The sequence below is a fragment of the Salmo salar genome, chromosome ssa13 (assembly GCF_905237065.1).
Source record: "Salmo salar chromosome ssa13, Ssal_v3.1, whole genome shotgun sequence".
Taxonomy (NCBI): Eukaryota; Metazoa; Chordata; class Actinopteri; order Salmoniformes; family Salmonidae; genus Salmo; species Salmo salar.
Window position 1 is genome coordinate 100,683,026 of NC_059454.1, and position 19,854 is coordinate 100,702,879.

Consider the following 19,854-nt stretch of genomic DNA (forward strand, 5'->3'; position numbering starts at 1 on the left):
CTTAAAAAATAATTTAACTTTTTTTTTTTTTTTTTTGGAACTCATTTGGGCTTTCAACTTTCTGCAGTTGAGAGTTGTAATAGTAGAATGCAAAGGTGCAATTTGTAAATGTTGTTGTGCCCTGTCAGTTTTCCTCTTATGGCGTTCACTGACTGACCTTAGAGAGCACACATACAGTACCAGTCAAAAGTTTGGACACATCTACTCATTCAAGGGTTTTTCTTTATTTGTACTATTTTCTACATTGTAGAATAATAGTGAAGACATCAACACTATGAAATAACACATGGACTCATGTAGTAGCCAAAAATAATGCATTTAAATGAACAGGGCTGCGGTGACCGAATTACCGCCACATCGGCGGTCACGAGTCATAAAGGCTGTTAAATTCCACACGACAGTTTAGTCACGGTAATTAGGCTTCTCCAATCTCTGATGCTGCTGATGGTCATTAGTAGCCTACCAAACTTGCTAACTGCCTGGTCCTCAGCACTATATTGTCCCTCTAATCACTCTGACATCAATGCAAATCTAATCAAACACTTCATGAGAATAGGTGGACTTTTGTACTCTGGGGAATAGTAGATTGACATAGGCTAGTGCTTTTAATGTTGGTTAGGCCTACTCATCTTGTTCTTCCAATATCTTCAAATGCACCTCCAAATTGGATAAGGACGTGTGCAGTTGCATCCCTGATGTGTCTGTCTTCACTTGTAGCCTGTGAGAAAGACCCGATCACGTGACGAAGAGCTGTGTGAGTGAGAGACACTTCGGATTGCACATTTAAAAAAAAAAAGTGTATTACGGCCACAAAGGGGATGCCACCATGAAATTCGAGACGTTATCAAGTGCTTGTCAAATTGTGAATGAGACACTATTGGAGTGTTTACAGCCTGCGCAAAAAACAAAGCAGAGCTCATGCCTTTTCAAGCAACTTCTTTCAAATCATCATTAGTCTCATCATGCAGCCTAACAATGTATTAAAAACCAACACATATAGCCCAATGTTTGTAGAACAACTAAAGTTACATTAATAACTCTAAATGAAGCATATAGGAATACCTATTTCTTTGTTAACCGCTTAACACAGAATAGCCGCATGTGCGCACTCCCTCAAATCGTTTGGAGAAAATATTTATATTTTATTCAGCTTTGTTCAATTGTATTCTTCATACTATAAAATAATGCCACACAATTCTAAGTAAATCTTGTCTGCTAAATAAACTAGTGTAGCCCATAGCCATATCAGGACCTAACATAAGGACAACTCAGAGTATGCTATTCTGTTCTTCTGAAATAGACTGCATTTTCTTCATATCAATATTCTTTAGTCCTGTCTAAATAATGGATTTATTGGTGTAAGCTATATTACATGGATTTATTATACTTTTTAAAATGGCTTATAGGCCATGTGTGGAAGCCAGGAGATGCTAAATGTGTTTATGTTAATTAACGGTCAATTACCGTGAGACCGACAGTTATTTGCTTTACAATCACCGGTTGATGACATTTTGTGACCGCCACAGCCCTAGTAGTAACCAAAAACAAATCAACATATTTTATATTTGAGATTCTTCAAAGTAGCCACCCTTTGCCTTGATGACAGCTTTGCACACTCTTGGCATTTTCTTAACCAGCTTCACATATGCTGAGCACTTGTTCGCTGCTTTTCCTTCACTCTGCGATCCAACTCATCCCAAACCATCTCAATTGGGTTGAGGTCGGGTAATTGTGGAGGCCAGGTCATCTGATGCAGCACTTCATCACTCTCTTTGGTCAAATAGCCCTTACACAGCCTGGAGGTGTGTTGGGTCATTGTCCTGTTGAAAAACAAATGATAGTCCCACTAAGCGCAAACCAGATGGGATGGTGTATCGCTGCAGAATGCTGTGGTAGCCATGCTGGTTAAGTGTGCCTTAAATTCTAGATAAATCACTGACAATGTCACCAGCAAAGAACCCACACACCATCACACCTCCACCTCCATGCGTCACGGTGGGAACCACACAGGCGGAAATCATCCGTTCACCTACTCTGCATCTCATAAAGACACAGCAGTTGGATCCCAAAATCTCACATTTGGACTCATCAGACCAAAGGACAGATTTCCACCGGTCTTATATCCATTGCTCGTGTTTCTTGGACCAAGCAAGTCTCTTCTTCTTATTGGTGTCCTTTAGTAGTGGTTTCTTTGCAACAATTTGACCATGAAGGCCTGATTCACACAGTCTCTGAACAGTTGATGTTAACCTGTTAGGGCTAGGGGGCAGCATTTGCACGTCTGGATAAAAAAATGTACCCGAATTAATCTGGTTACTAATCCTACCCAGTAACTAGAATATGCATATACTTATTATATATGGATAGAAAACACTCTAAAGTTTCTAAAACTGTTTGAATGGTGTCTGTGAGTATAACAGAACTCATTTGGCAGGCAAAACCCTGAGACATTTTCTGACAGGAAGTGGATACCTGATGTGTTGTATTACCTTTAAACCTATCCCATTGAAAAACACAGGGGCTGAGGAATATTTTGGCACTTCCTATTGCTTCCACTAGATGTCACCAGCCTTTACAAAGTGTTTTGAGTCTTCTGGAGGGAGATCTGACCGAACAAGAGCCATGGAACGATGATGGCCCATTAGACACCTGGCGCGCGAGTTCATGTTGGGTACCCTCGTTCCAATACGTTATAAAAGAGTATGCATTCGTCCACCTTGAATATTATTCATGTTCTGGTTAAAAAGGCCCTAATGATTTATGCTATACAACGTTTGACATGTTTGAACGAACGTAAATATATTTTTTCCCCCTCGTTCATGACGAGAAGTCCGGCTGGCTTAGATCATGTGCTAACAAGACATAGATTTTTGGACATAAATGATGAGCTTTTTTGAACAAAACTACATTCGTTATGGACCTGTGATACCTGGAAGTGACATCTGATGAAGAGAATCAAAGGTAATGGATTATTTACATAGTATTTTCGATTTTAGATCTTCCCAACATGACGTCTAGTCTGTATCGCAACGCGTATTTTTCTGGGCGCAGTGCTCAGATTATTGCAAAGTGTGATTTCCCAGTAAGGTTATTTTTAAATCTGGCAAGTTGATTGCGTTCAAGAGATGTAAATCTATAATTCTTTAAATGACAATATAATATTTTACCAATGTTTTCTAATTTTAATTATTTAATTTGTGACGCTGACTTGACTGCCGGTTATTGGAGGGAAACGATTTCCTCAACATCAATGCCATAGTAAAACGCTGTTTTTGGATATAAATATGAACTTGATAGAACTAAAAATGCATGCATTGTCTAACATAATGTCCTAGGAGTGTCATCTGATGGAGATTGTAAAAGGTTAGTGCATCATTTTAGCTGGTTTTATGGTTTTGGTTACCCTGTCTTCGAATTGACAAAACATTACACACAACTCTTGTAAATGTACTGTCCTAACATACTCTAAATTTATGCTTTCGCCGTAAAACCTTTTTGAAATCGTAAAACGTGGTTAGATTAAGGAGATGTTTATCTTTCAAAGGGTGTAAAATAGTTGTATGTTTGAAAAATTTGAATTTTGACATTTATTTGGATTCAAATTTGCCGCTCTTGAAATGCACCTGCTGTTGATGGAGTGCACCACGGGTGGCACGCTAGCGTCCCACCTAGCCCATAGAGGTTAAGATGTGTCTGTTACTTGAACTCTGTGTAGCATGTATTTGGGCTGAAATTTCTGTTGCTGGTAACTCTAATGAACTCTGGGTCTTCCTTTCCTGTGGCGGTCCTCATGAGAGCCAGTTTTATCATAGCGGTTGATGGTTTTTGCGACTGCATTTGAAGAAACTTTCCAAAGTTCTTGAAATGTTCCTGATTGACTACCTTCATGTCTTAAAGTAATGATGGACTGTCGTTTCTCTTTTCTCATTTGAGCTGTTCTTGCCATAATATGGACTTGGTCTTTTACCAAATAGGGTTATCTTCTGTATACCCACCCCTAACTTCTCACAAAACAAATGATTGGCTCAAACCCATTAAGAAGGAAAGAAATTCCACAAATTAACTTTTAAGAAGGCACACCTGTTAATTTAAATGCATTCCAGGTGACTACCTCATGAAGCTGGTTGAGGGAATGTCAAGAGTTTGCAAAGCTGTCATCAAGGCAAATTTAACATTTAACTAGGCAAGTCAGCCAAAGGGTGGCTACTTTGAAGAATCTCAAATATAAAATACATTCCATATGTGTTATTTCATACAATGTAGAAAATAGTAAAAATAAAGAAAAACCCTTGAATGAGTAGGTGTGTCCAAACTTTTGACTGGTACTGTAGGTCAATGAAATTATCTATCTGGACCTTTGCCTCCTGGGAAATGAGTGTGAAGGATCTTCTCAAAAAGTATTACAGAGTACTGCTGCTTTTGAACAGTCCTGCATTAAGATGAAGGTGAACCAAAGAACAGTCAATGTGTATAGTAAGCCTATAATAGGCTGAGTTTGTTTCTTATTTGAATATTGCCATGGAGATGATGAAGGCCAAATTTTGCATTAATGACATGCTCGGGAACTTTGGCGACAAGTAAGTATTTTGTTAAAAATTTTAAACCTCCCGATTTGGGCTGGATGTGTCAATGTGTAGTTCATATATGCATAATTCCGGTCTTAACTCAATTATGTTTACTGGAAGCTGTGCGCTGCCATTTTCCCCAATGTGGGCCAGCCCCTTAGACATTCCAGTTCCAGCCAATGACATTCAGCCCCTTGCCATTTGCGTGACTCACAGCAGAACGAGAGACAGAGCAATGACGTGGTGCGCATATCTGCACATATGTGACATAGTAAGCAATTTTTGGCTACCACTTTTTTGGCTTGTGAGCATTACTTTCAGAACTAGTGGCTAAAAACTATACAAAAGTACCAGTGAATCTCTTTAACCTCTATGGGCTAGGCGGGACGAATTCGTCCCACCTACGTAACAGCCAGTCTAATCCAGTGGCGCGATTTTTGAATCGTTTGAAATACTATTACTTCAATTTCTCAAACATATGACTATTTTACAGCTATTTAAAGACAAGACTCTCGTTTATCTAACCACACTGTCCGATTTCAAAAAGGCTTTACAACGAAAGCAAAACATTAGATTATGTCAGGAGAGTGCCCAGCCAGAAATAATCAGACACCCATTTTTCAAGCTAGCATACAATGTCAAATAAACCCAAAGCCACAGCTAAATGCAGCACTAACCTTTTATGATCTTCATCAGATGACACACCTAGGACATTATGTTATACAATACATGCATGTCTGTTCAATCAAGTTCATATTTATATCAAAAAACAGCTTTTTACATTAGCATGTGACGTTCAGAACTAGCATACCCACCGCAAACGTCCGGTGAATTTACTAACAATTTTACTAAATTACTAAAAGTTTGATTACCTTTTGTTGTCTTCGTCAGAATGCACTCCCAGGACTTCTACTTCAATAACAAATGTAGGTTTGGTCCCAAATAATCCATCTTTATATCCAAATAGCGTCGTTTTGTTCGTGCGTTCTAGACACTATCAGAATGGTAATCCACGGTCGTGCGCATGGCGCAGAACGTGACAAAAAAATTCTAAATATTCCATTACCGTACTTCGAAGCATGTCAACCGCTGTTTAAAATCAATTTTTATGCAATTTATCTCGTAGAAAAGCGATAATATTCCGACCGGGAATCTGCAATATGCTAAACAGCCTAATGAATATACTCCACGGGGGCTAATCGCGCACGCGCCTCATTCAATGGTCCTCTGATCGGCCACTTGGATAAGGTAATAATCTGTTTCAGCCTGAGGCTGCCTCGTCATCCTTCAGGATTTTCCCGGCTTCTGAGAGCCTATTGGAGCCCTGGGAATTGTCACGTTACAGCTAAGATCCTTACTCTTCAATAAACAGATGCAAGACGCACGACTCCTTGTCAGACAGGCCACTTCCTGCATGAAACCTTGGGGTGTTTTCTATCCAAACCTGAACAATAATATGCATATTCTAGCTTCTGAGTTGGTGTAGGAGGCTGTTAAAAATGGGCACATATTTTTTCCAAAATTCTCAATACTGCCCCCTAGCCCAAACAGGTTAACAACATTACTGTGATGGAGGGATGTTTCTGACAAGTGCCCTGCCCATGTCCAGCTTACCTCCCTCATATCCATCCACACATTGGCTTTGTGTTGTATGACACCTGATTTTGCATCACCATGGCTAAAACTTTACCTTGCGTTCTCTTTGAAGATGCCAAGTTTTATATTATACTTTACTGAAATGAATGACTCAACTTTCAATGCAAAATATGGATCTTCTTATTTTCTTCCCTCTCTGCTTTCTTTCTCCATTTCTCATCCACTTCCCTCTCTCTGCTTTCTTTCTCCATTTCTCATCCACTTCCCTCTCTCTGCTTTCTTTCTCCATTTCTCATCCACTTTCCTCTTTCTGCCTTTATCCTTCCCTCTCTCTGCTTTCTTTCTCCATTTCTCATCCACTTCCCTCTCTCTGCTTTCTTTCTCCATTTCTCATCCACTTCCCTCTCTCTGCTTTCTTTCTCCATTTCTCATCCACTTCCTCTTTCTGCCTTTATCCTTCCCTCTCTCTGCTTTCTTTCTCCATTTCTCATCCACTTTCCTCTTTCTGCCTTTATCCTTCCCCCCCCCTCTCCTCTCTCTCTCTCTCTCTCTCTCTCTCTCTCTCTCTCTCTCTCACTGTCATTTTCCTCTTATTTCAACAAAATAACTAGCTCACTGTTGCCACCATCAGGTTATTATGTGTAACTGCACAAGCTCAACCTCAATACTCCCTGTAAGAATTCTTGATACTTCCCCTACTGTTTTTCTTGAGGTTAAATAATAAATGCTATTCACAATATCGGCCTCATTTCATCATTACTTTTATTTTTGTTTTTCCTTTTCCTTTCTAGGTGATTTTACTCATTTCCCCTCCATTCATGCGTCTGGCTTGGTTTAGCTGTCATGGATGACAAGGCCTCGGTGGGGAAAATTAGCGTGTCGTCCGACTCAGTGTCCACCCTGAACAGTGAGGACTTTGTGCTGGTGTCGCGGCTGGGGGACGACACCCCAGGCTCCTCCATTAATAACGCTAGTGATGAGGAAAAGACAGGACTGAAGGTAAGACAAAAGAAAGAGTACCTAGGTGAGTGGACAGAACTCTAACGTGCTCGGGTCTAATTCACTCACGACCTTTCACCTTTAGCCTGGGTGCCAGTCTGTTGCTGCTCTCCAACTCTTTATGAAAATTGTCATGCCAAACATTGACAATGACAAGTGGAGTAGACAAATGCACTAACAGATCTGGGACCAGACTACTTCCTCGGCCCTGAGCCCCTACCTAACCTTGTGATGTATGCACTGTAGAGCTGAACTTCCTGGGTAGGTGGTGTAGGCCTAAGCAATGCAGTGATGGAGTTTTTTGAATGTAACATTTATTTTGACAGGGAGTCATGCTGAGACCAAGGTCTCTTTGACATATGAGCCCTGTAATTACACAAATATGCACAAAAATATACACATCAATAAGTGATTGTCCTGTGTAGGGTGCTGTCTTTCAGATGGGACGTTAAACGGGTGTCCTGACTCTGTGGTCACTAAAGATCCCATGGTACATAAGAGTAGGGGTGTTAACCCTGGTGTCCTGACTCTCTGTGGCCACTATAGAACCCATGGTACTTATCTTAAGAGTAGGTGTGTTAACCCTGGTGTCCTGACTCTCTGTGGCCACTATAGAACCCATGGTACTTATCATAAGAGTAGGTGTGTTAACCCTGGTGTCCTGACTCTCTGTGGTCACTATAGAACCCATGGTACTTATTGTAGAGTAGGGGTGTTAACCCTGGTGTCCTGACTCTCTGTGGTCACTATAGATCCCATGGTACTTATCGTAGAGTAGGTGTGTTAACCCTGGTGTCCTGACTCTCTGTGGCCACTATAGAACCCATGGTACTTATCATAAGAGTAGGTGTGTTAACCCTGGTGTCCTGACTCTCTGTGGTCACTATAGAACCCATGGTACTTATCTTAAGAGTAGGGGTGTTAACCCTGGTGTCCTGACTCTCTGTGGCCACTATAGAACCCATGGTACTTATCTTAACAGTAGTGGTGTTAACCCTGGTGTCCTGACTCTCTGTGGTCACTATAGAACCCATAGTACTTATCATAAGAGTAGGTGTGTTAACCCTTGTGTCCTGACTCTCTGTGGTCACTAAAGAACCCATGGTACTTATTGTAGAGTAGGGGTGTTAACCCTGGTGTCCTGACTCTCTGTGGCCACTATAGAACCCATGGTACTTATCTTAAGAGTAGGGGTGTTAACCCTGGTGTCCTGACTCTCTGTGGCCACTATAGAACCCATGGTACTTATCTTAAGAGTAGGTGTGTTAACCCTGGTGTCCTGACTCTCTGTGGCCACTATAGAACCCATGGTACTTATCTTAAGAGTAGGGGTGTTAACCCTTGTGTCCTGACTCTCTGTGGTCACTAAAGAACCCATGGTACTTATTGTAGAGTAGGGGTGTTAACCCTGGTGTCCTGACTCTCTGTGGTCACTATAGATCCCATGGTACTTATCTTAAGAGTAGGTGTGTTAACCCTGGTGTCCTGACTCTCTGTGGTCACTATAGAACCCATGGTACTTATCTTAAGAGTAGGGGTGTTAACCCTGGTGTCCTGACTCTCTGTGGTCACTAAAGAACCCATGGTACTTATCTTAAGAGTAGGTGTGTTAACCCTGGTGTCCTCACTCTCTGTGGTCACTAAAGAACCCATGGTACTTATCTTAAGAGTAGGGGTGCTAACCCTGGTGTCCTGACTCTCTGTGGCCACTAAAGAACCCATGGTACTTATCTTAAGAGTAGGGGTGTTAACCCTGGTGTCTTGGCTAAATTCCCAATCTGGCCCTCATACCATCCTGGTCACCTAATTATCCCCAGCTTCCAATTGGCTCATTCATCCCCCCTGTAACTTTTCCCCAGGTCGTTGCTGTAAATGAGAATGTGTTCTCAGTTAACATACCTGGTAAAATAAGGATAAATGAATAAATACAACTATGAAAAGCTAAACAGAGATAATAAACTGAAGTATAGAAAAGCAACACATTCTTCAGTAGAAACGTCCTCAACGAGCCGTCTGAATTGCCCTAGAGGCACCAAATTATCCAATTGCAGAGTTTTGGAGATTATTCCACAATCCCTCTGCATGCACGTCACTGACAACCTGAAATGGTCACTTCACACAGACGGCGTGGTGAAGAAGGTGCAACAGCAGCGCCTCTTCAACATCAGGAGGCTGAATAGATGTTTTCCCCTCGGCCCCTAAGTCCCTCACGAGTTACTGCAGATGCACCATTCAACTCAACTGCCATTACAAAATATACATTCCATTGCATGAGCCACATCAGTTCAAATCATTTGTATGAAATTCTCCATTACCATGGAAATTATTGCATCACAATACCAGGCGGCTATTGCGAGTGTACCTATGAGTTTACCAGTCAAATTGCCAGGGTTAGATGTTTTAAGCCCATTCAATTCATCGTTTGCTACAACACCTTGTTTCAGCAAGAGGCAACAAAGTTTCATCACGTTGTTACGAGTCCATGTTATCGCAGAAACGGACTCAACCGCACGAATGACCGGCCGTCCCGTCTTCAGCCAGCAGTTCTTTGGGGGGGGTTAGAGATAATGTTCTTTGGGGGTTAGAGATAATGTTCTTTGGGGGGGTTAGAGATAATGTTCTTGGGGGGTTAGAGATAATGTTCTTTGGGGGGTTAGAGATAATGTTCTTTGGGGGGTTAGAGATAATGTTCTTGGGGGGTTAGAGATAATGTTCTTTGGGGGGGTTAGAGATAATGTTCTTTGGGGGGGTTAGAGATAATATTCTTTGGGGGGGTTAGAGATAATGTTCTTTGGGGGGGTTAGAGATAATGTTCTTTGGGGGTTAGAGATGTTTTTTGGGGGGGTTAGAGATAATGTTCTTTGGGGGGGTTAGAGATAATGTTCTTTGGGGGGGTTAGAGATAATGTTCTTTGGGGGGTTAGAGATAATGTTCTTTGGGGGTTAGAGATAATGTTCTTTGGGGTTACACGGGTTATACAGCAGTTGTGCCAGCCCTACTGTTCATGTGGGTCTGTACCATTTTATGCTGTCAAAGGGAACTGTCAAAGGGAAAACTAGCCTACACTACATTTTCATTAGCCTGTATTTACAGTGTCAGTACAGCACATCCATTAAGAGGAGAGGAAGCCAATGATGTACTGTAAATAAACATGAATTCACTGGTGTCTATGTATGTCTATGGAGGAAGCTGCTGAGGGCAGAGATTCAGGAGATTCATCAATCCTGTGTGTCTTTATGGTGTCAGGTTGCCTGGGCTAGGTGGGGGAATTATTGGCCATTTAAGATTTTCATCTCTGTCTCTCGCTCTTTTTTCTTTCTCTCTTTCACTTTTCTCTCTTTCTTTCTCTCTTTCATTTCTTTCTTTCTTTCTTTCTTTCTTTCTTTCTTTCTTTCTTTCTTTCTTTCTTTCTTTCTTTCTTTCTTTCTTTCTTTCTTTCTTTCTTTCTTTCTTTCTTTCTTTCTTTCTTTCTTTCTTTCTTTCTTTCTCTCACACACTCTCTCACTCTCCATCCTAACAAACACTCATACTGTACAGCTTATCAGGCTTTAGGTCACATCCCAGTGATATCATACTGTACGTGTTATCAGGCTGTAGGTCACATCCCAGTGATATCATACTGTACGTGTTATCAGGCTGTAGGTCACATCCCAGTGATATCATACTGTACGTGTTATCAGGCTGTAGGTCACATCCCAGTGATATCATACTGTACGTGTTATCAGGCTGTAGGTCACATCCCAGTGATGTCATACTGTACGTGTTATCAGGCTGTAGGCCACATCCCAGTGATATCATACTGTACGTGTTATCAGGCTGTAGGTCACATCCCAGTGATATCATACTGTACGTGTTATCAGGCTGTAGGTCACATCCCAGTGATATCATACTGTACGTGTTATCAGGCTGTAGGTCACATCCCAGTGATGTCATACTGTACGTGTTATCAGGCTGTAGGTCACATCCCAGTGATGTCATACTGTACGTGTTATCAGGCTGTAGGTCACATCCCAGTGATGTCATACTGTACGTGTTATCAGGCTGTAGGCCACATCCCAGTGATATCATACTGTACGTGTTATCAGGCTGTAGGTCACATCCCAGTGATATCATACTGTACGTGTTATCAGGCTGTAGGTCACATCCCAGTGATGTCATACTGTACGTGTTATCAGGCTGTAGGTCACATCCCAGTGATATCATACTGTACGTGTTATCAGGCTGTAGGTCACATCCCAGTGATATCATACTGTACGTGTTATCAGGCTGTAGGTCACATCCCAGTGATATCATACTGTACGTGTTATCAGGCTGTAGGTCACATCCCAGTGATATCATACTGTACGTGTTATCAGGCTGTAGGTCACATCCCAGTGATGTCATACTGTACGTGTTATCAGGCTGTAGGCCACATCCCAGTGATATCATACTGTACGTGTTATCAGGCTGTAGGTCACATCCCAGTGATATCATACTGTACGTGTTATCAGGCTGTAGGTCACATCCCAGTGATGTCATACTGTACGTGTTATCAGGCTGTAGGTCACATCCCAGTGATATCATACTGTACGTGTTATCAGGCTGTAGGTCACATCCCAGTGATATCATACTGTACGTGTTATCAGGCTGTAGGTCACATCCCAGTGATATCATACTGTACGTGTTATCAGGCTGTAGGTCACATCCCAGTGATATCATACTGTACGTGTTATCAGGCTGTAGGTCACATCCCAGTGATATCATACTGTACGTGTTATCAGGCTGTAGGTCACATCCCAGTGATATCATACTGTACGTGTTATCAGGCTGTAGGTCACATCCCAGTGATATCATACTGTACGTGTTATCAGGCTGTAGGTCACATCCCAGTGATATCATACTGTACGTGTTATCAGGCTGTAGGTCACATCCCAGTGATATCATACTGTACGTGTTATCAGGCTGTAGGTCACATCCCAGTGATGTCATACTGTACGTGTTATCAGGCTGTAGGTCACATCCCAGTGATATCATACTGTACGTGTTATCAGGCTGTAGGTCACATCCCAGTGATATCATACTGTACGTGTTATCAGGCTGTAGGTCACATCCCAGTGATATCATACTGTACGTGTTATCAGGCTGTAGGTCACATCCCAGTGATATCATACTGTACGTGTTATCAGGCTGTAGGCCACATCCCAGTGATATCATACTGTACGTGTTATCAGGCTGTAGGCCACATCCCAGTGATATCATACTGTACGTGTTATCAGGCTGTAGGTCACATCCCAGTGATATCATACTGTACGTGTTATCAGGCTGTAGGTCACATCCCAGTGATATCATACTGTACGTGTTATCAGGCTGTAGGTCACATCCCAGTGATATTCTGGCAGGCTTCTGTGTATTTGTCGCCTAATGTTTATTAAAATAAATACAAATATATGTATGTGTGTGTACCTGTGTGTGTGTGTGTGTGTGTGTGTGTGTATGTATATATATATATATATATATATACATACATACACACACACACACACACACAGGTACACACAGGTACACACACATACATATATTTTATATATATATACACACACACACACACACACACACACACACACACACACACACACACACACACACACACACACGAGCTCTGGAAAAAATCAAGAGACCACTGCAAAATTATCATTTTCTGTATGTAAACTTCCGACTTCAACTATATATGTGTGTGTGTGTGTGTGTGTGTATATATATATTGTGTATGTATGTACAGTTGAAGTCGGAAGTTTACATACACTGAGGTTGGAGTCATTAAAACTCATTTTTCAACCTCTCCACAAATTTCTTGTTAACAAACTATAGTTTTGTCAAGTCGGTTAGGACATCTGCTTTGTGCAGGACACAAGTAATTTTTCCAACAATTGTTTACAGACAGATTATTTCACTTATAATTCACTGTATCACAATTCCAGTTGGTCAGAAGTTTACATACACTAAGTTGACTGTGCTTTTAATGCAACCGCTGTGTCAGATTTCAAAAAAGCTTTATGGCAAAGCAAATTTTGCAATAATCTGAGTACAGCGCTCAGATATCAAAACAAGCCATACAGATACCTGCCATTTTGGAGTCAACAAAAATGACATTATAAATATTCACTTACCTTTGATGATCTTCATCAGAATGCACTCCCAGGAATCCCAGTTCCAGAATAAATGTTCATTTTGTTCGATAAAGTCCATCATTTATGTCCAAATACCTCCTTTTTGTTCGCGCGTTTAGTCCACTACTCCAAATGCAAGAAGCGCGCGCAAAATGTCACAACGAGAAGTCTAAAAAAGTTATATTTACGTTCGTAGAAACATGTAAAACGATGTATAGCATCAATCTTTAGGATGTTTTTATCATAAATCTTCAGTAAGATTCCAACCGGACAATTCCAATGTCTTTAAAAAAGAAAAGGAACACAGCTAACTCTCAAGTGAGCGCGCGCCACTGAGCTCATGTCATTTTCTCAGTCATCTACTTCCAGGAGCTCTTTTTCTCCCCCTATTCACAGTAGAAGCATGAAACAACGTTCTAAAGACTGTTGACATCTAGTGGAAGCCTTAGGAAGTGCAAAATGAACCCTAAGTCACTGTATACTGTATAGGCAATCACTTGAAAAACTACAAACCTCAGATTTCCACACTTCCTGGTTGGATTTTTCTCAGGTTTTTGCCTGCCATATGAGTTCTGTTATACTCACATACATCATTCAAACAGTTTTAGAAACGTCAGAGTGTTTTCTATCCAAATCTAAATCTAGAGGACATTTCTCCAAAAAGTACGTTCTTTGTCCTCATGTGCAGTTGCAAACCATAGTCTGGCTTTTTTATGTCGGTTTTGGAGCAGTGGCTTCTTCCTTGCTGAGCGGCCTTTCAGGTTATGTCGATATAGGACTCATTTTACTGTGGATATAGATACTTTTGTACCTGTTTCCTCCAGCATCTTCACAAAGTCCTTTGCTGTTGTTCTGGGATTGATTTGCACTTTTCTCGCCAAAGTACGTTCATCTCTAGGAGACAGAACACATCTCCTTCCAGAGCGGGATGACGGCTGCGTGGTCCCATGGTGTTTATACTTGCGTACTATTGTTTGTACAGATGAACATCGTACCTTCATGCGTTTGGAAATTGCTTCCAAGGATGAACCAGGCTTGTGGAGGTCTATAATTTTCTTCCTGAGGTTTAATGACTCCAACCTAAGTGTATGTAAACTTCTGACTTCAACTGTACATACATACATACATACATACATACATACATACATACATACATACATACATACATACATACATACATACATACATACAGTGAGGGGAAAAAAGTATTTGATCCCCTGCTGATTTTGTACGTTTGCCCACTGAAAAAGAAATGATCAGTCTATAAATTTAATGGTAGGTTTATTTGAACAGTGAGAGACAGAATAACAACAAAAAAATCCAGAAAAACACATGTCAAAAATGTTATAAAATTATTTGCATTTTAATGAGGGGAAATAAGTATTTGACCCCCTCTCAATCAGAAAGATTTCTGGCTCCCAGGTGTCTTTTATACAGGTAACGAGCTGAGATTAGGAGCACACTCTTAACCTCTCTAGGGTAGGTGGCACCAAATCGTCCCACCTACGTAACAGTCAGTGTAATCCCGTGGCGCGTTATTCAAAAACCTCAAAAATGCAAAAACTAAAATTTTTCAAACATATGACTATTTTACACCATTTTAAAGACAAGACTCTCGTTAATCTAACCACACTGTCCGATTTCAAAAAGGCTTTACAACGAAAGCAAAACATTCTATTATGTCAGCAGAGTACCCAGCCAGAAATAATCAGACACCCATTTTTCAAGCTAGCATATAATGTCACATAAACCCAAACCACAGCTAAATGCAGCACTAACCTTTGATGATCTTCATCAGATGACAACCCTAGGACATTATGTTATACAATACATGCATGTTTTGTTCAATCAAGTTCATATTTATATCAAAAACCAGCTTTTTACATTAGCATGTGACTAGCATGTGACTAGCATTCCCACCGAACACTGCCGGTGAATTTACTAAATTACTCACGATAAACGTTCACAAAAAGCACAACAATTATTTTAAGAATTATAGATACAGAACTCCTCTATGCACTCGATATGTCCGATTTTAAAATAGCTTTTCGGTGAAAGCACATTTTGCAATATTCTCAGTAGATAGCCCGGCATCACAGGGCTAGCTATTTAGACACCCAGCAAATTTAGCACTCACCATAATCATATTTACTATTATAAAAATGTCATTACCTTTTGTTGTCTTCGTCAGAATGCACACCCAGGACAGCTACTTCAATAACAAATGTTGGTTTGGTTCAAAATAATCCATAGTTATATCCAAACAGCGGCGTTTTGTTTGTGCGTTCAAGACACTATCCGAAAGGGTAAATAAGGGTGACGAGCATGGCGCAATTCGTGACAAAAAAATTCTAAATATTCCATTACCGTACTTCGAAGCATGTCAACCGCTGTTTAAAATCAATTTTTATGCCATTTTTCTCATAAAAAGCGATAATATTCCGACCGGGAATCTGCGTTTAGGTAAACAGACGAAAGAAAATAAAGCATTCGGTCGACTCGGGCACGCGCCTAAGCCCATAGTACTCTGATCGGCCACTTGCCAAAAGCGATAATGTGTTTCAGCCAGAGGCTGCCTCGATATCGTTCAGCTTTTTCCCGGGCTCTGAGAGCCTATGGGAGCCGTAGGAAGTGTCACGTTAGAGCAAAGATCCTCAGTCTTCAATAAAAAGAGCCAAGATGAAACACAACTTGTCAGACAGGCCACTTCCTGCATGGAATCTTCTCAGGTTTTGGCCTGCCATTTGAGTTCTGTTATATTCACAGACACCATTCAAACAGTTTTAGAAACTTTAGGGTGTTTTCTATCCAAAGCCAATAATTGTATGCATATTCTAGTTACTGGGCAGGAGTAGTAACCAGATTAAATCGGGTACGTTTTTTATCCGGCCGTGTCAATACTGCCCCCTAGCCCTAACAGGTTAAAGGGAGTGCTCCTAATCTCAGCTTGTTACCTGTATAAAAGACACCTGTCCACAGAAGCAATCAGTCAATTAGATTCCAAACTCTCCACCATGGCCAAGACCAAAGAGCTCTCCAAGGATGTCAGGGACAAGATTGTAGACCTACACTAGGCTGGAATGGGCTACAAGACCATCGCCAAGCAGCTTGATGAGAAGGTGACAACAGTTGGTGCGATTATTCGCAAATGGAAGAAACACAAAAGAACTGTCAATCTCCCTCGGCCTGGGGCTCCATGCATGATCTCACCTCGTGGAGTTGCAATGATCATGAGAACGGTGAGGAATCAGCCCAGAACTACACGGGAGGATCTTGTCAATGATCTCAAGGCAGCTGGGACCATAGTCACCAAGAAAACAGTTGGTAACACTATGCCGTGAAGGACTGAAATCCTGCAGCGCCCGCAAGGTCCCTCTGCTCAAGAAAGCACATATACATGCCCATCTGAAGTTTGCCAATGAACATCTGAATGATTCAGAGGACAACTGGGTGAAAGTGTTGTGGTCAGATGAGACCAAAATGGAGCTCTTTGGCATCAACTCAACTTGCTGTGTTTGGAGGAGGAGGAATGCTGCCTATGACCCCAAGAACACCATCCCCACCGTCAAACATGGAGGTGGAAACATTATGCTTTGGGGGTGTTTTTCTGCTAAGGGGTCAGGACAACTTCACCGCATCAAAGGGACGATGGACGGGGCCATGTACCGTCAAATCTTGGGTGAGAACCTCCTTCCCTCAGCCAGGGCATTGAAAATGGGTCGTGGATGGGTATTCCAGCATGACAATGACCCAAAACACACGGCCAAGGCAACAAAGGAGTGGCTCAAGAAGAAGCACATTAAGGTCCTGGAGTGGCCTAGCCAGTCTCCAGACCTTAATCCCAAAGGAAATCTGTGGAGGGAGCTGAAGATTCGAGTTGCCAAATGTCAGCCTCGAAACCTTAACCTCTATGGGCAAGGCGGGACGAATTCGTCCCACCTACGTAACAGCCACCTGAATTCAGTGGCGCGATTTTTGAATCGTTTGAAATACTATTACTTCAATTTCTCAAACATATGACTATTTTACAGCTATTTAAAGACAAGACTCTCCTTAATCTAACCACACTGTCCGATTTCAAAAAGGCTTTACAACGAAAGCAAAACATTAGATTATGTCAGGAGAGTGCCCAGCCAGAAATAATCAGACACCCATTTTTCAAGCTAGCATATAATGTCACAAAAACCCAAACCACAGCTAAATGCAGCACTAACCTTTTATGATCTTCATCAGATGACACACCTAGGACATTATGTTATACAATACATGCATGTCTGTTCAATCAAGTTCATATTTATATCAAAAAACAGCTTTTTACATTAGCATGTGACGTTCAGAAAAAGCTACCCACTTCCGGGGAATTTACTAACAGTTTGCTAAATTACTCACGATAAACGTTCACAAAAAGCATAACAATTATTTTAAGAATTATAGATACATTACTCCTCTATGCACTCGATATGTCCGATTTTAAAATAGCTTTTCGGATGAAGCACATTTTGCAATATTCTAAGTACATAGCCCAGCCATCACGGCTAGCTATTTAGACACCCGGCAAGATTAGCCTTCACCAAAATCCTATTTCCTATAAGAAAAATGTTCTTACCTTTCCTGTTCTTCGTCAGAATGCACTCCCAGGACTTCTACTTCAATAACAAATGTAGGTTTGGTCCCAAATAATCCATCGTTATATCCAAATATCCTCTGTTTTGTTCGATGCGTTCTAGACACTATACGAATGGTAAATACCGGTCGTGCGCATGGCGCATGGCGTGACAAAAAATGTCTAAATATTCCATTACCGTACTTCGAAGCATGTCAACCGCTGTTTAAAACCAATTTTTATGCCATTTATCTCGTAGAAAAGCGATAATATTCCGACCGGGAATCTGCAATAAGCTAAACAGCCGAATGAAATTTCTCCACGGGGGCGAATCGTGCACGCGCCTCATTCAATGGTCCTCTGATCGGCCACTTGGATAAGGCGATAATCTGTTTCAGCCAGAGGCTGCCTCGTCATCGTTCAGGTTTTTCCCGGGTTCTGAGAGCCTATTGGAGCCCTGGGAATTGTCACGTTACAGCTAAGATCCTTACTCTTCAATAAACAGATGCAAGACGCACGACTCCTTGTCAGACAGGCCACTTCCTGCATGAAACCTTGTCAGGTTTTTGCCTGCCATAGGAGTTCTGTTATACTCACAGACACCATTCAAACAGTTTTAGAAACTTTAGGGTGTTTTCTATCCAAACCTGAACAATAATATGCGTATTCTAGCTTCTCAGTTGGTGTAGGAGGCAGTTAAAAATGGGCACATATTTTTTCCAAAATTCTCAATACTGCCCCCTAGCCCAAACAGGTTAATGACTTGGAGAAGATCTGCAAAGAGGAGTGGGACAAAATCCCTCCTGAGATGTGTGCAAACCTGGTGGCCAACTACAAGAAACGTCTGACCTCTGTGATTGCCAACAAGGGTTTTGCCACCAAGTCATGTTTTGCAGAGGGGGTCAAATACTTATTTCCCTCATTAAAATGCAAATAATTTTATAAAATTTTTGACATGTGTTTTTCTGGATTTTTTGTTGTTGTTATTCTGTCTCTCACTGTTCAAATAAACCTACCATTAAAATTATAGACTGATAATTACTTTGTCAGTGGGCAAACGTACACAATCAGCAGGGGATCAAATACTTTTTTCCCTCACTGTATATATACACAAACACACATACGCTATATACACACGTAATATACAGACATAATATGTGTGTGTGTGTGTGTATATATATATATGTTTGATAACATTTATGTTAATGTTAGTTTACCCGGAAATGTTTTACTTTACTTAGTGCCTCTGGACAGACCCATCTTGTAATGATGTAGTGCTCTGAAGTCACCAGCAGGTGGTGGTAGTGGACTACTGACATGACTATAACCAGCAGGCTAATCAATTTCCTTGGGTTGAGATAGAAGATATTTAGACTAGCCTAAGGAATGTTAAAATTTAAACTCACACGTTTCAACTCTAACTGTATACATCATCACCATATCTATTAATCAGCAGAATTGATTAGTAAAGTTACTTCCCTGTTGTTCCAGTCACTTCTCCCCAAGCCCACTAGGTAGTTGAAGAGGGATGTAGCACGTGCTGTCTAAATGTGTTGTTTGTTACGCAGGTGATTTCTGAGGAAGGGGTCAGCTTTAAGGTCAGTTTATCTCTTTCTCTCTCTCCCTCTCTGTGCTGTGATTCTGTGGTGACACTGTCTGTGCTCGGTGAGGCTCTAAGTGTTTTTGATTGGCTGTTGAATGATTTGATGGCCCTAGATTGTCTTGTGATGAGGTAGCAGCTAGCTCAGTTGCTCTGGAGCAAGTTCTTGTTCTAGCTCTCAGTCCCAGGCTTTAGGGCCAGACCCCCAGTCAGTCACCCAGCCACCCCTCCTGAGTACCCCTTCTTGCTGCCTTGTCTGCCACTTTAGGGTGTGATGCGCTGTTAGGCTTCTGCTGTTGGCTGAGGACTATGCTTCGCAGTCTTCACTAGTTGGTGTTGCAGTTT

The 19,854-nt window shown here is 41.3% G+C and overlaps 1 protein-coding gene across 4 annotated transcripts in view; it reads left to right on the forward strand.

The window, feature by feature from the left end:
• The window catches only part of LOC106568376 (rab GTPase-activating protein 1), a 289,542-nt gene that overhangs the window by 5,681 nt on the left and 264,007 nt on the right, over positions 1 to 19,854 (forward strand). For 2 of the 4 annotated variants that reach the window (XM_045692525.1, XM_045692524.1), the window contains exons 2-3: positions 6,953 to 7,160; positions 19,478 to 19,507. In XM_045692525.1, the coding sequence (XP_045548481.1) occupies positions 7,005 to 7,160; positions 19,478 to 19,507 (186 nt within the window). In that variant the 5' untranslated portion in view covers positions 6,953 to 7,004. The remainder of the gene's footprint in view (positions 1 to 6,952; positions 7,161 to 19,477; positions 19,508 to 19,854) is intronic. The other 2 variants (XM_045692527.1, XM_045692526.1) reach the window with 1 other exon arrangement.